Raw genomic sequence first — 17,531 nt, 5'->3', positions numbered from 1 at the left:
CTATATAATTAACTATAAGAGATATCTATTTGACAGAAATGGCTATATCTGTTATAAACATAATTTCTTTTCTGAAATTTGGGAAGTACTGTAGTACCTTTTTCAGAGTTATAAAAGTTTCGTTTCAGTATTGGTTGTTGTTCAAATCATATTTGATTTTTTTCTGGGTTCAAATGCTTTATTAATAGCCAGGATATTATCTATTGTTATGGGTGAGATATCAGTCTTACTATGATATTATGATTTCTATCTAAAAAAGGCGACTTCAGTACAATTCAGAACTTCGATGATTAATAGATGAGACAACTTTATTATAAACTCTTTTCTAATTCTTGTGAAAGGTTTGACATCGGGAAAAGTGAAAATGATAGAAGATTAAGATCAAATTTGTAAAATTATATTTTTAGGGTTATCCTTTTAATAAGAAGAAAAGATTTCTTTAAAAAGACCAATTCAGTGGTTAGTCTGATTTGAATTATTTGATTGAAAAGACAATTGGGTTATATGTGTTTGAATCTATTCATCGGATTGGAAATAAAATATGAACGCACATGTGTGAGTTGAGGGATAGTCTGGAGGAAGAATTCGTATTTTTGAAGACCTAATATAGAATTATATCTATCGAAACAATTCTATCTGAGAAATGTTGTGGTAAATTAAAGTTAGTTCGATTGTTCAAGTTTTCATAGTTTAATTGTTCAAGTTTTCATATTGTCAATCGAAACATCAGTACTGGTTCAGTCTAATTTGAAGGAAAAGTTTATGATCTTCAGTAATGCGTCAATGAACGATGTGAACTGTGTTCTAATAATAGAGTGTACAGAGATATCATGAGATTCCATACGGTAAAGCTGTATGAAAAGAGTTATGTGACATACTTGATAGTTACAAGAATTTAAAATGTTTGACGTTACAGAGCGAGATCCGAACTTGGCACAATAAAGCTAGTTTGAATCATCGAAAAACTTTTGATTCTGTAAGTAAATATTATTATTCGAGGGAAATGATTATAGTTTCGAATAATATGAATAAGAAGCTTTTGTGTGTTTATGAACGATGAATATGTGATTGATCTTATTAGAGGATGATTATATGTTAGCTGGATTAGAAGTTAAATTGATGCTTATTAAGTGAATTTGTAAAACTTAGAAATGTGTTACCAAATTATAAGTTAAAAAGAGTTTAGCATAAATTGATTTCTGATTCAGAATTTTAGATGTGGAATTGATAATTGTTTGTTGCTTCGAGATAAAGTATGTATACCAAGAAGCTCTGAGATTGTATAACCATTGTTGCAAGAGGCTTATAGTGTCAGTGAAACTGTTCATACATGAATCTCAAGATACATGATAATCTGAAAAAGTGGTATTGATAAATGGGTACAAAACGTAATATTTCTGACCTCGCATTAGATTTCTGAACTATCAACAAGTTAAAGTTAATTATTAAGCTTCTTCAGGACTAATTCAACATGTTTTGATATATGAGTAATGGTGAAACAGAATGTTGATGAATTTTGTATCGGGATTATCTCTTATTATTGAAAAAGATAGATGTTTTCTAAATTATTGTTGATTGTCTGAATAAGTCTTTCAGTATGCATAGATTTATCTTTTGATAAATCAATTGAGTTATTCGTACAGATACTGTCAGTTTGCACATGGTGTCAGATATCATTGTTTCAGATTAAAATCTAAAATTTATATGGTAATTCTGGGAGAAACTACGGTAAGCTGTGAGTACAAGGTTGCAGTTACCGAACACCATTGTTTCTGGATAGACCTTTATGAGGAAAAAGGATTTATGGGTTTAAATTCGTCAATGGAATTAAGCAGTGAATGAAAGTAACTCAGTACAGTTAGAAACAGTTTCAGTTTGATATGACGTATAGCGAAAGACAGATCAAAATTTCAATTGTGAGATTAAAGAGATTGAAATCTGATGTTATGTGTGAATTTAAAATGTGCAGTATGGAAGCAAATCCTTAACCTACTTTCTAGTAAGATTTTCAGGGACGAAAATCCTTAAAGGGGGAGAGTTGTAACAGTCCAATTTAGACCCTAATTAAAACCGTGGTTTTGGGACCACAAATTTGAGTCAGAAAAATATTTTAATATTATATTCTATGGTTAAAGTATGTGAATTGATATGTGTGAAATTTTCGTACGAAAATTTTATCGTTTGAGTGCCTATTTGTGAAAAATGACTTAATCGCGTAAAATGTAAAAATAGCGTGCTATATGTTAAAGTACCTATTTGCTTTGAATAATTAATTATGAAGTCCGTAAAATAGCCATTGGATAATGGGATGGACGGTAATGGACAACCATTATATGGTTTTATTATTAATTCATTAAGGTTAATATAGTAAATTATGTATCAAAGTTAATAAAATAAAACATAAAGAAAATTTTTGCATGTTCATATTTTATTTTTGATGGCCGAATATGGAGAAGAAAGAAACCATCTTGAAATTTTGGAGTTCGGCACTTAGGAGGCCTAATTCGGGTATGTGTTTTGCTCGATTTTTGATAATTTTTTACGTTTTTGAGATCGTTACTTCGAATATTACTTAGCCCATGCTTCAATTTTCAGAATTGATGATGAATTTGAGATTTTCCATTGTTGATAATGTGATGAAATTGTTGTTTGATGATGAATAATAAATCTTTGATGTTTGATTTTCATGTTTAATTAAGTGATTTTTGATAAAATTGTGTATTAAGGACTAAATTGAGAAATTTGTAAATTAAGGGGTCAAAATGTGAAATAAATGAAAGAAATGGGTTGCTAGAGACCTAAGGTAAATTCAGCCTAACATGGATTTGATGAAATTTTGAGTAATTTGAGTTATTTTGAAATAGGGACTAAATTGTAAAAATGTGAAATGTTAGGGGTTAAAATGAAAAATGACCAAATTATGTTTTCTTGGATAAAATTTAATGAAATGTTAAATAGGTAAGTTAATTTTGATATTAATTAGATTGGAAAAAGTGAAACTCAGATATAGATCGAGGGAAAATCAAATTATCGGATTAGTCGACTTAATCTGTCATTACTGCAAAGGAGGTAAGTTCATATTTTAATAAACGGTACAAAATAATATTATAAATGTATACTATTTATATGATTGAATTCAATTCCGAATGGTAATACAAATATATGTATTTTGAATAAGTTATATATGTTATTATGATATTGAATTGTTCGAGAAGCAGAATATATGAATACGAGAAAGTTCCGATCATGTGACGACTTCTTAAAAGCCCCGTACGAACTATAGGAATAGTTAGGATACATATGTCATGACATAGGATTCCAATATGTGTTATTGTGTAAGACCACGTCTGGGACATTGGCATCGATTTGTGATTTATGTGTAAGACCATGTCTGGGACATTGGCATCGTATATGATTTCGTATAAGACCTTGTCTGGGACAGTGGCATCGATGCTTGATTGCATGTAAGGCCATGTCTAGGACGTTGGCATTGTACGAGCTTATGAGTTATCCGAGTATTGTAATTGATTCTGAGCGGTTTAACTGGCATTCCGAGAAACAAATGATTAACTGAAAAACATTCTGATTCAGGTACGTTGAAATGTATACAATATTTGAAAACGAAAGGTAAGTATATATGTGCAAAGAATGTTATGTAATGTATATGGAAATGAAATGTGAATATGTATAAATGAAACATGAATAAATGAATAAGATATGTTTTATAAAGTGGCATACGTGAAATTGTTAGATGTTATATGTATGAAAGGTGATATTGAATATAAATGATAATATGAGATTTATGTATACATATATGATTAGATGTGTTATTTCCATAATGTGCTCATTTGGCTATATGAAATTGTGAATTGAATGATACAAGAGAATTGGGTTGAATAAGCTTGTGAAAGCTAAAGTTTTTGCAGTAAGCAAGTATAATATTGGATGTTGATAATTCGATATGAGAATATGTTTTATAACTTGGAAAAGTTGTAAGAGATAGAATATTATGCATATGGCTTTGTAATGAAATTATTGTTATGTTAAGTTTATTAAGATACAAGCTTACTAAGCTTTAAAGCTTACTCTGTGTTCATTTTTCCTATGTTTATAGAGTTTCGAAGTCTTGCTTAGGTAAGAAGTCGGAGGAGATCTGATCACACTATCTGGTTATTATTTCGGTAAATTAAAGTTTTTAATTTTAGTTATGTGGCATGTATAGGCTAGTTTTGATATAGTTGATTTTGGAATTAGTATATGGATATAGCTATGCAAAGATGGCTTATTCATAATACAAATGTTGGTATTTATATTCAGTCACATTATAAGCTTAATTTAAGAGGTATGATTCATGGAAACTATGCACTTATATATATATGGTATTAAAAGCATATTTGTCCATTTGGTAAGGTTGGTTTTTGGTTCATGTATGGATGCTTGTTAAGCTATATGTTATGTTTTGATTTTGACTTAATATTAAATGCACATATGACTATGTTGTTTACAATCTGAACTTGACTATTTTGTGAAGTTGGTTTTTCCAAATATGCAAAAAGGACCATAAGCCATGTGATATGAATTATTCTGTTTGATATGTGCATGAGTTGAAGTAATAAGTTCAATAATTAGCTTCTGAAATATATGTAATGTTATATGCTCAGATATAGGTTAAGCATTAGATAGCTGTGGTTCATTGGAAATAATGTTTGAATATTACTTTGGGAAATATATGAATGGTTGCCTATTAATTGGTTTGAAATGATTCATAATGAGATGGATTAGATATGCATGAGCAGGGGAAGAAATGTGGCTTAAATCAAGCCAAATTTTATACCACAAGGTCTAGACACATAGGCATGTGTGACTGCCAGTGTGACTAAGTTAGTATGTATGCCCTGTTTTGCCACGGCCTAGACATACGGGCGTGTCTAACACTATGCAAGGCACATGGCCTGTTCACACGGGCTTGTGACCTTTATGACTTTGAAAAATGTTAAGTTTCAAAAAAAATTTGTACGTGTTCAGTTTAGTCCCGATCCCTTTCTAATACATGTTTTAGGTCTCACTGACCTATATAAGGGACTCTGTCATGATGTGTGATTATGTTAATATGATGATTGTGAAATGTTTTTAAATTAGTCCAATTTGTCCAATAACGCCTTTAACCCTAGTTCAGCGACGTACACAGGTAGGGGTGTTACAACCACATAGACGCCTGACCTTATCAGCCAATATCAAGGCATCCACACATCATTTCCAAGCTATTTTCTATCACATACAATATCTCCTACTTATCAACATAAACCATGCAACAACCACATCCATTAAAATTCTCATCAAATTCATTTAGCAATAATCAATATTAGCCAACATCAATGGCCTATACAAAAATAATATCACATCAATATGAGCCAACACTTATGGTTAAACCAACATGACACTTAACAAAAAGACCAAGTCTCTATACATGCCGTACTCAAAATGATAAATCTAACTATACCCAATTGTTCCGATTGATAGTGTGATCGAGCGTTCAACGTCCTTTAATCCTCGAGCCAGCTTGGCGATGCTATAAGAAAATGGAAAAGAGAGGGAGTAAGCATAAAGCTTTGTAAGTTACATGTAAATAATTAACAACAATTTACCAAGTAATATCATACTCATAACATGTTATACACTTCTACAAGATTCTCGAATGACCATAGACATGACCATAGACATAACTTACTTATTTTCATCCTTACTACTCATATACACAACCCGAGCTCATTCTCATGGGTTTCGTGTAGGTACCTGTACCACTTGCAACATAATTATAACTTTTCTCAATAGTGGCATAACCTTTAAATCACCCGTTGAACCAATTGGAATAATAAAGGATACCTGATAAGCCTCATACAAAAGGGTAAAATGTCGATGCCATGTTTTAGACTTAGTCTTACACTAGCTCTCATATATCGGTGTCGATGCCATGTCCCAAACATGGGCTTATACTGGCTCATACAACAATGTCGATGCCATGTTCCAAGCATGGTCTTACACTAGCTCACATATCGAGGCCGATGCCATGTCCCAAACATGGTCTTACACTAGCTCTCATAACAATATCGAGGCCATGTTCCAAACAGAGACTTATACTGGCTCACATATCAAGGCCGATGCCATGTCCCAAACATGGTCTTACACTGGCTCACATAACAATGCCGAGACCATGTCCCAAACATTGTCTTATGCTGGCTCACATATCGAGGCCGATGCCATGTCCCAGACATGGTCTTACACTGACTCACATATAACCCTAGTATCATGGCATGGATATACGATATATTCTTACGGTTCAACTAGGAGTTTTACCACATCAAATCTCGTTATACATATTCATAACAAAAACCAAACATTCCATTCATTATCAATTATTCAATGCATAATAACAATAGAATTGTGATATTTACGTGTAACTTACCTCGGTATGCAAAATATGGGCGACTAGTTTGATTTCATCAACTAGCTTGGTTTTCCCCCGATTTAGGCCCGAATTCCGGATTTTTCATCTTTACAATTTAGTCCCTAGGCTCGTAAAATGATTTTCATCGAATTTCCTCATTAACCAAGCCTAGCCGAATCTACTTTAAGCCTATAGTATCTCAAAATTTTAATTATTTCACACATTTACCACCTATTTCATAACTTTTACAATATGATCCTTTTTAGGGGTTTTTCATGAAAGTCACTTCACAAAAGTTGTTTATTTAACAACCATGATTCATTTTCTTCTATAAAAAGTCAGCAAAACATATGAATACTCTTATGGCAAAACCCTATACTTTCAACCATTTTGTAAAATAGTCCCCTCCTAAGCTAGATTAAGTTACAAGGGTTCCGTCGCCTGGTAGTGGTCACCTAGTAGTGTTGCCTGGTAGAATGAATGTCGCCTGGTAGTGAAGATTCTGGCAAATTATTTTCTTTTTTTTTGTTTGTGGGTCTGCGTTATTCTTTTGAATATTATGGCAGTAAGGAGGGCTCTGAGTGTGTTGCTTTGATTGTGAGTTTTTTTTATTAATTTTTTAATCTTTTGGTTCATTCGGTGGTGGTAAGGTGCTTTTATTTTGATGCGATAGGGTCTGGCGGTGTTTCTGGTCGGACAAAACGTTTCTTGCAGGGCTACTCGTTCAATTATTATGGTGATTTCTATTCAATTTCTTTTCTTTAGTTTTTTTGGTGTTTGGTATGGTTCTGCTTCTTATTAACTTAGTACGTATCTTGCATGTTTTCCGATTTATTAAGCTGATTATGGTTGCGGGCCCCATGGTGACCAGAAATTTTATATCTATTTTGACTTTTCTACGTCCCAATTGAGCCGTTTCTGCATGAAAGAAGGGTTTCTTTATTTTCTTTCATATAGTGTGCAGATTTTCATGCATGTATGGTTCTTTCACGTTTCGCTTCTGTTCAGTAACCTAACTTTGGCCAAGAGATATGTTATTTCTATTGTGGTTTTCTTTGTTGATTTTTTATGGGTTTTTGTTTTCTTTTCTGTGGCTACCTTTCTGCTGGTCGGGGTTATAGTGTTCTCGCAATTCTTTGCCTTTGCTGGCTTTCCTGTTGATGTGTTTTCTTGTTTTTGTTTTGTTTTTTTTTGTTTTCGTAAGATTTGTCTATCTTTTTTCCTTTTTGAAGATTATAATCTTTGGTTGTGCCTTTTGTCTTTTCTCCTACATGCGCAGGGCCTCTATTTTGTGAGTTTGTTTTGAAACCTCATGCCTTCTTTTTCTTGTTTGTTTTGGTTTCGATCTTTCGGTCAAACTATGGAGAATAGGCCAGAGAATGATACGACAACAATGACGGAGGAGATTAATGAGCTCCAAGAGAGGCTGAATTTTTCGGAAGAAGCTGTACAATCATTAGTACAAACGGTGATAAGCATATCCAGGGCTTTGAGTCATGGGCTATGGGCAAGATCATGGCGTCAGAGGCCCCGAATAGAGAGGCGATGTACAGGGTTTTCCGATCACTTTGGTACAAAGAAGAAGAGATTGATTTTGTTGATCTAAAAGAAAGGATCGTGATTGTCAAGTTCGGGTGCCTGGAGGATCAAAGTCGAATCTTAAACTTTTCGCCTTGGCTATTTAATAAATGCCTATTCTCAATGCTGCCTTTCGAAAATAAGAAGGATATTGAATCTTATGAATTCTGGCTGTCACTCTTTTGGTTAAAAATCTATAACATTCCTATAGAACTCATGGATCGTCAAATGGCTTTAGATGTTGGGAATGCTATAGGGGAGTTGGTGGCGATCGATTGGACGGACCGATATGGAGGGTGGACAGAATTTATGAGGATTAAAGTCAACATCGATGTGTTAAAACCCCTGATGAGGGTTGTGAGAGTTGTCAATAAGGATGGAGCGGAAAAGGTAGGGGTAATAAAGTATGAATGATTTCCAGGCTTTTGCTATGCTTGTAGGTTGATAGGTCATACCATGAAGACTTGCAAAAACAACAAGGAGGGTGTTGGGCTGAACAACTCAAACCTTCAGTATAGAAGCTGGATGAGGGCACCTGTCGTGAATCCAAACCAAGAGAGGGGCCTGAGAAGAAACGGTGTGGAAATGGTTATATCAAATGCCCGAGTGAATAAAGAAAAAGAATAGAGTCAAACTAACTCGAGGGCTGAAAGTGAGCAGCATGGTAATAAGGGAAAGGAGAAGGCTTGTGAAGAGGAGTCAATATGGCAAAAATACGAATGAGAGTCCAGCTAGATTTGTTAAAAGAAAGCTCTTAGAAAATGTCTCACCCTTTAAGGCGGTGGCTAGTGACCAGCCTGGCCAAGAGCCATAAAAATTCTTAGCTGAAACTGTCGTGGGGTTGGGAACCCTGCACCAGCTCGCGAACTAAAGCAACTCCTTGTTGCAGATGTTTCTGATATTGTTTTTTTTTGTGAGACTAAAATTTATTCTAATGGATTCCATCGTATTGCACTATTTGCAGGATGGAGGGCTATCTAGCGGTTGATTAGGAAGGGAAAAGTGGTAGGTTGGCTTGCTATGGAGGGAAGGCGTGAACATCTCGATGCAAAACTATTTTAAATATCACATTGACTCACTGGTTAGCATGGATGATGGTGAGAAGTTTAGGTTCACTGGCTTTTATGGCCAGACTGATCCAAGCTCAAGGCAACAATCTGGGGATATGCTGAGAAGGGTGAAGAGTACAATTAATGAAGGTTGGATCGTGGGAGGTGATTTTAATGCCATATTGAATCCTGATGGATGATTTTTACGATTTTCTAGAGGAGTTAAACCTGACTGATGTTAAAACTTGCAACGGCTGGTCCACTAGACTAACAACAGAGAAGGGACTCAGCTTGTTAAAGAGAGGCTGGATAGATTTATTATCTCCGATGTTTTCATGGAAAAAATGTCATTCCTTACTTCCCAAATTGTGCGCCAGTTTAAATCTGATCATGAGGCTATCCTTATGGATACGCACAAGAGTAAGCCAAAAGATAAGAGTGTTGACCATAGGGTTTGGTTTAGATATGACATCTGTTGGGCATAGGAGTAAGAGGCTAAAGATATCATCATGAGTATTTGGTCAAATGAGGATCGCAACTCACTGGAAAATATGGAGTTGATCTGTGAAAAGCTTGGCCCGTGGCAATACCAACACTATAGGAGGATGAAGTATAAGATTAAAGGGCTGGAAAAGGAGATCAGCAAGCTTATGGATGGTCTAAAAAATGAGAGGTCTATGAGCCTTCTTAAGCATGCTCATGGCAAGCTGGGCCATTTTTATGATGTGGAGGAAAAATATTGGGCGCTTAGGGTGAGGTCCTAGTGGTTGAAGGAAGGTGATAGGAACACCCATTATTTTCATGTTCGGGATTCGGGTCATAGAAAAAAGAATAGCATTGAAAGACTTAAAGATGCACATGGTGATTGGCATGATAACAAAGAAGAGATTTGCAACATTGCTTGGAATTATTTTAATGATCTCTTTAAGACTTCTATTAATTTGGATATTGACAGTGGCTTACATTTTGTTCCCGTTTGCATTGATGAGGATTTGAACAGGAGGTTGAACGAAGAGTTTACGGATGAGGAAATTTTAATGGCTTTTAAACAGATGGATCTGCATAAGGCACCAGGGATTGACGAGCTTTCGGGGAGCTTTTTCAAGGATCATTAGCCTACAGTGAGTGAAGATGTTTTAAAAATGTGTCATGATATCCTTAAGGGCAATAAGAGTGCTGAGTGTATTAATGAAACTTTGATTGTTTTGATTCCTAAGTTTAAGACTCTTGCTAATCGGCTTAAAGAGGCTCTTCCCCTGTGCATCAGCCAAACCAGAGTGCCTTCGTTCCTAACCGGATGATCCATGATAATGTTTTAGTTGCCCATGAGCTCATGCACTATATTCGTAGTTCTAAAAATGGTCCGAACAAGGGTTGTGTGGTCAAGCTCGATATGAGCAAAGCATACGACCGGGTGGAGTAGAGTCTTCTTGAGAAAGTGCTGACGAAAATGGGTTTTTCTAATGTTTGGGTTAATAAGATTATGGATTGTGTTTGCACTCTCCAGTATAGAGTTAAATGTAATATGACTTTGTCCGACATTATTATCCCGGAAAGGGGTCTCCGACAAGGAGATCTGTTATCCCCTTATTTGTTTCTTCTTTGCATGGATGCCCTATCCCGCATGCTGACTAATGCCCAAGAGACTAACCATATTAAAGGCATTCGGGCTAGTAAGGATGGCCCAAGAATTAATCACCTCTTTTTTGCTGACGATGCCCTCTTGTTTGTCAGGAACAAACGAAGTGAAGTGAAAGTGTTTACACAAATCTTGGAATCATTTAAGAGGATGTCGGTCCAGAGTATCAACTTAGACAAGTCAATGGTTTACTTCAGCCCTAACACTCCCATTACTCAACGCACGACTTTAAGTGGCTTGCTTAAGATGAAAATGGTGACCAACCTTGACGGTTACCTTGGTCTGCCCATCCCGATTGGTAAAAAGAAGTCGGTGGCTTTCCAAAGCATTTTAGATTGTGCTACTAATAGGATTGATAGTTGGTCTTTTACTATCTAAAGGAGGGAAGGAGATTTTCATAAAGTCTATCCTTCAATCTATTCCTACTTATGCGTTCTCGGTCTTCTTTGTTCCTAACGGCGTCCTTGAGGAGCTTCAATCTATGATTTTTCATGTATGGTAAGGGGAAAAGATAAGAACAGAGGCTGGCATATGTTATACTGGGACTGTATGTGTTTCTCTAAAGGAATGAGGGGTCTCGGGTTCAGGGACTTAAGGCACTTTAACGTTGCTTTGTTAGGCAAACAAGTGTGGCGCCTTAGTAGTTGCAAAGACACTTTATGTTTCAGAGTTTTGAGAGCCAAATATTTTTCGGATGGGGATTTTTTTCACCCTAAGCATATTGACAAGCCTTCTTTTACTTGGCAAAGCATTGCTAAAGCTGCTAGCTTACTGTACGAGGGTTTCGGCTGGAATGTGGGTAGAGTAAGCAAGTTTGATATTTGGCACGACAAGTGGGGTTTTGAAGGGCTTTCGGGTGACTCGTTTGGGCTGAGCAAGAGAGAGGTCCAAGAGGAAAAAGTGCACGATCTGCTGAACAATGAGAAAGATGGCTGGAACGAGAGAAGGGTTATTGAGATCTACGGTGAAGACTTGGAGGACCAAATATGTAAAATCCCCATTCTTCATAATGGCCCTGAAGACTATCGTATCTGGTTCCATAATCCCCTTGGCTATTATTCGACTAAGTCAGCTTATTCATGGTTGACTCTTAAGCATGTAGGGTTCGGCCCTCATCGGGTTTTCTGAAAGCTTACATGGAAATTACAGACTCTCCCAAAGATTAAGATTTTTTGTTGTGTCTGGGGTTGCTTACGTACGAGAATATTTTCGGCATTAGAAGGGAGGTCAACAGCAACTGTCCTAGTTGTGGGACGATTATGGATACCCTGATTCATGCGATGAAAGATTGTCCAAAGGCTAGAGAAGTGCTGGCTTATGGAGATCTGAATAATAATTTGCTTGAGGGTTGCTACGGTCGGTGTGTGGACTAGCTTGAGGATGTGGCTCGTACGTTGGATAAGAAGGCTTTTCTGATTTCATCATGATACTATAGAATATCTAGAACAGCCAGAACAATAAAATTTTTCGAGACGTGGAGGAGAAAGCCAAAGTGACATGGGATAGGGCTGCTGTGTTAAGCCAGGATTTTCGCATTTGTAATTTCCTGGAAAAATCGATGCTTCTAGAACCGACTATGGAGAAAGGTTGGAAGAAGCCAGGACAGGGAGTGGTTAAGATAAATTTTGACGCTACTATGAATGGAAGAAAAATGGGTTTTGCGCTTGTGGCAAGGGATCATGACGGCTTTGTCCTTGGCGGTCAGACGGGTGTGTTGGAGAAGAACGTTCAAGCCGAATGGGCTGAGCTACATACGCTGGAAAAAAGCTTTAGTTTTGTGCGGACAAGAAATTGGCTTAAGCTGGAATTTGAGTCTGACTGCGTCAGCTTGGTGAATCGGCTTAATAGGATGAAGGTTGACTTTTCAACCATGGGCTACCGTATTCGGGAAAGTCTTAAAATGTTAAATTCATGTGTTTCTGTTAGTATTGTTTGGGCCCCGCATTATTGTAATAAAGCTGCTGATTACCTTTTTAAATGGGATGCTATTCAGAATTGTATTACGGATTTTGATATGGATTATCCTTTGGAAATCCATGATATTATTTTAAGTGATGCAATAAATTGAGGTTGACCTTCGGGTCTTTTTCTTTCAAAAAAAAAGCTATAAGGGTTCCAAAAACACAAAAATTAATAAAAATGACCATCAAAATCCCTTACTTGTAAAGAAACCAAGTGGCTGAAATTTTCAAGTTTCAAAACCCCCATTTTTGATGTAATTTTCGGTGGTGAAGAGAAGGAATGAAAAAGATGATAGCTAGTCCTTTAGGTTTATTATTTTATTATCAATTAAGTCACTTAACATTTGACCATTCCTTGAATTAAGGCTCTATGTCCAACCACTAATATTTTATTGGTCTATTTACTCAATAAGGACATCTACTTTAATGTTCCATAGCTTTTTGACACCTTTAGCTAGTAGAATAGAAATTTTCACACTTTATACAATTTAGTCCTTTTTCAAAATTAATCATGCAATCACTGAAATTAATTCACCAAAAATTTCAAACACTAATATAATCATGCTATAACACATAAAATAATATTAAAATAATTCCTCTGACCTCGAATTTGTGGCTTCGAAACCACTGTTCCAACTAGGCCCAAAATCAGGCTGTTACAATTCTCCCCCCTTAGGGATTTTTGTCCCCAAAAATCTTACTGTTAAAAAGGTTTGGGTATTGGTCTCTTATAGTCTCCTCGAGCTCCCATATGGCCTCTTCTACCCCATGTCTATACCATAATACTTTCACAAGTGCTATACTCTTATTTCTCAATTGCTTAAACTCCTGAGCTAAAATCTTAACTGGTTCTTCGCCATAAGTCATATCTGACCTAATCTCTATCTTTGTTGGTGAAAAAACGTATGAAGGGTTAGAACGATAACAGCGTAAAATTGACACATGGAATAAATCCTTTAACTCAGACGGTAAAGCTAATCGGTATGCTACCGGTCTGATTTTCTCAATCACTTCGTAGGGTCTAATAAAACGTGGACTTAATTTTCTTTTCTTACCGAATTTGAGGACTTTCTTCCACGGGGATACTTTCAAAAATACCTTATCTCTGACTTAAAACTCAATCTCTTTCCGTTTCAAATCTGCGTAGAATTTCTGTCTATCCGAAGCGGCCTTCAAATAATCACGAATCACATTTACTTTCTCTTCGGTTTATTTGATTAAGTCGACCCCATGAATCTAATTCTTTCTGAGTTCCATCCAATATAATGGTGTTCAACACTTACGCCCATACAATGCCTCATAAGGAGCCATTTCCAAGCTCGATTAAAAACTATTATTATAGGCGAATTCCACCAATGGCAAGTGCTTTTTCCCAAATGCCCAGAAATTCAAGAACACAACACCAGAGCATGTCTTCCAGTATCTGTATTACTCTCTCTGACAGACCATTCGTTTGCGGATGGAAAACGGTACTAAAATTCAACTTTGTACCTAACGCTTCATGTAGCTTTTTCCAAAATCGCGATGTGAATCTCGGATCCCTATCTGAAATGATCAACAAATGTACTCCATGAAGTCTAACAATTTAAGAAACATACAGCTCGGCTAGCTTATCAAGTGAGTAGTCAGTACGTATTGAAATAAAGTGAGCTGATTTCATTAATCGATCGACCACGACCCAAACATCCTTCTTTCTCAATGAAAACGACAATCTTATCACGAAATCTATAGTAATCAAGTCCTATTTTCACTTGGGAACCAACACAGGCTGAAGTGAACCTGAAGGTAGTTGTTGCTCAGCTTTCACTTGCTGATAAATTAAACATTTCGAAACAAACTCTGAGATGTCTCTTTTCATATCTGGCCACCAATACAATCTCTTCAAGTCATTATACATCTTGGTGCTACTCGGATGGATGAACATACAACTATTATGTGCCTAATGAAGAATTTTCCCGATAAGCACGTCATCTCTAGGTACACAGATCTTATCTCAGAACATCAAACAACCGTCAATACTAATCTAAAAATCTGATTCGTTAACTATCTCGCAGTGAGCCATCTTGGCTTGCAAATCTTTATTACTTTTCAAAGCTTTACAAATCTCTTGAAGAAACATTAGTCTAGCTCTTAACTCGGCTAGAATCGAACCATCCTCGGTTACAGGCAGCTAAGTATTCATAGCTCTCAAGGAAAACAATTACGTCTTATTCAATGCATCTGCGACTACATTCGCCTTTCCCGGGTGATAGTCAATTACCAACTCGTAATCTTTCATCAAATCTAGCCACCTTTGTTACCGTATGTTCAAATCTTTTTAAGTCATCAAGTACTTTAGGCTTTTATGGTCGATGAATACTCGGTATTTCCCTCCATACAAATAGTGTCTCCATATTTTTAATGTGATCACAATTGTGGCTAACTCCAAGTCGTGTGTTGAATAATTTTTCTCATGTGGTTTCAGCTGTCACACATCTCAATCCATTCAAGGATGCATCGCTATACATTACGAATTCTTTTCCCGGTTCTGATTGCATTAGGACTGGCGCCTCAATCAATAGTGCTCTTAATTTCTTAAAACTCTATTAGCACTTCTCTGTCCATTCGAACTTGACATCTTTTTATAGCAACCTCGTCATCAGAGTAGCAATCATGGAGAATCCTTTAACAAACCATCTGTAGTATCCAGCTAATCCTAAAAATCTTCTAATCTCCGACACATTCCTCAGTGATTTCCATTCAACAATAGCTGAAATTTTACTCGGGTCAACTCTAATCTCATCACCCGACACAATGTGTCCCAAGAATTCGACCTCTCAAAGCCAAAATTCACTTTTACTAAACTTGACATACAACTGCTTATCTCTCAAAGTCAGCAAAACAATTCTCAAATGCTCGGCATGTTCACTCTCATCACGAGGTAAATTAATATATCATCAATGAAAACCACTGTAGGAGCATTTGTTAAGCCCAAAGGCATGATAAGGAACTCATAATGCCCATACCTCGTCTGAAATACAGTTTTCGGCAGATCTTGCTCTTTAACTCTCAACTAGTAGTAACCGAACCTCAAGTCTATCTTAGAAAACATCGTGGCTCCCTTTAATTGATCAAACAAATTGTCGATCCTTGGCATGGGATACTTGTTCTTTACTGTTAAACTACTGGTAATCTATACATAGTCTCATTGAACTGTCATTCTTTTTCACCAAAAGTACTGGAGCACCCCACGAGGAATAACTAGGTCTCGCGAAACCGTTATCCATTAATTTTTGTAACTGAACCTTCAACTCCTTTAATTCTGTCGGAGCCATCCTATACGGGGAAATTGATATAGGCGCCGTACGAGGGACTAACTTAATATCAAATTTGACTTTCTTAGTTAGAGGCAATCTGGGCAACTCTTCCGGAAACACATCCAAATGCTCACATACTACCGGCACTGAATCAATCTTTACTTCTGATACTTGGGTATTCAACATAAATGCAAGATAAGACTCATACCTTTTTCTTACATATCTCTGTGTTATCATAGAAGATATCACTACAGGCAAGCTATCCGATTCTTCTGATTCAACTCAAACAATATCCCCATTTTCACATTTCAGTTCAATGAATTTTCTTTCACAATTTACTATCACATCATGAGCAGTCAACCAATCCATACCAAGAATTACGTCAAATTCATTAAACAGTAACAACATGTGGTTAGCAAGAAAACAATGACTTCTAACCATCAAGTGACAATTTCTACATATTTGGTCAGTTAACACATGTTTGCCTAATGGGTTCAACACCTTTACCACAAATTCTTTAGACTTGACAGGCATATTCATACTAGACGCCAATTTCATGCAAATATACGAATGGATAGCTCCCGGATCAATCAAAGCAACAATAGACACATCATGAAGAGAAAAAGTACCCATAATCACATCTGGGGATGAAGCCTCTTCGCGAGAACGAATGGTATAAGTCCTTGCAGGCGCTCTGCCCTCGGACCTTACAGTGGAATCTCTAGGCGCACCTCTACTGCTAGCCCCACTTCACAGGTTCTTTTGTGGTCTACCCCTCGAAGGGTGATAAATCGTAATTTATACGTATTCCTATCCCATGCTTAGCATATTTTATGAATGATTTTCCTCAGATTTGGTGAATTCAATGCTCCTAATGCCTTAATTTCATATTTTATACTTAGGTGAGCATAAAAGAGTGAAAGGAACGAGAAATGGACCAAAACGGAGAAAATGGGCTAACGTACGAAATCAACACGGCCTGGACCTCCTTATACGGGCAGACCACACGACCGTGTCAAATTGGCAGAATCGAAGCACGACTCACACGGGTGGGCCACACGCCCGTGCCTATTTAACAGGCTTGACCACGGCCTGAACCCAAATTGAGTCCAATTCAGAAAAGGAAAATTTTGAGGGCTCTTAGGCATTCCAAAGCCTATAAATACACCCTAGAAGAGGAGAAGAAGGGGGCCACAGAGAAGGAAGTAGGGAACTGCTCAAGGAAAGCCGATTAATCAATCTCAGAAGTCGGATTCATCATCAAGACTGAAAATCTCCCCTCAATTTCCCTTCAGGAGTTTTGGGTTTTTCTTTATGTTTTGTATTCATTATTCTTCTGAGATGTTTACCTTTTTAGTTATAAACTAAAGCCCCTAAATACCTAAGGGGAATGAAACCGGAGACAGATCTTGTTATTATTATCTGAATTGTATGATAAATATTTGACTTGTTCTTAATTATGTGTTCTTAATTCTTGTTTGATATTCCAGGATATTGATTCAAGTTAAGCTCTTATTCAGAGGAGAAATAGACCCTGTCTAAGAGTACATTTGTCATAATTAA

At 36.5% G+C, this 17,531-nt stretch overlaps 2 protein-coding genes across 2 annotated transcripts; both read left to right on the top strand.

Annotated features, from left to right (window-relative positions):
- Window positions 1-10,522: 10,522 nt before the first annotated feature.
- On the top strand, window positions 10,523-11,839 carry LOC121211719 (uncharacterized). Its single transcript, XM_041084291.1, has 2 exons — window positions 10,523-11,009; window positions 11,277-11,839. Exons 1-2 carry the CDS (start codon window positions 10,523-10,525, stop codon window positions 11,837-11,839), a joined length of 1,050 nt encoding a protein of 349 aa, XP_040940225.1.
- A 131-nt stretch (window positions 11,840-11,970) lies between these two features.
- LOC107952333 (uncharacterized) lies at window positions 11,971-12,779 on the top strand. The gene is made up of 2 exons (XM_016887595.1): window positions 11,971-12,071; window positions 12,161-12,779. Exons 1-2 carry the CDS (start codon window positions 11,971-11,973, stop codon window positions 12,777-12,779), a joined length of 720 nt encoding a protein of 239 aa, XP_016743084.1.
- Window positions 12,780-17,531: the final 4,752 nt, after the last annotated feature.

The sequence above is a fragment of the Gossypium hirsutum genome, chromosome A02, assembly GCF_007990345.1.
Source record: "Gossypium hirsutum isolate 1008001.06 chromosome A02, Gossypium_hirsutum_v2.1, whole genome shotgun sequence".
Classification (NCBI taxonomy): domain Eukaryota; kingdom Viridiplantae; phylum Streptophyta; class Magnoliopsida; order Malvales; family Malvaceae; genus Gossypium; species Gossypium hirsutum.
This window is presented reverse-complemented; position numbering and strand designations above follow the sequence as displayed.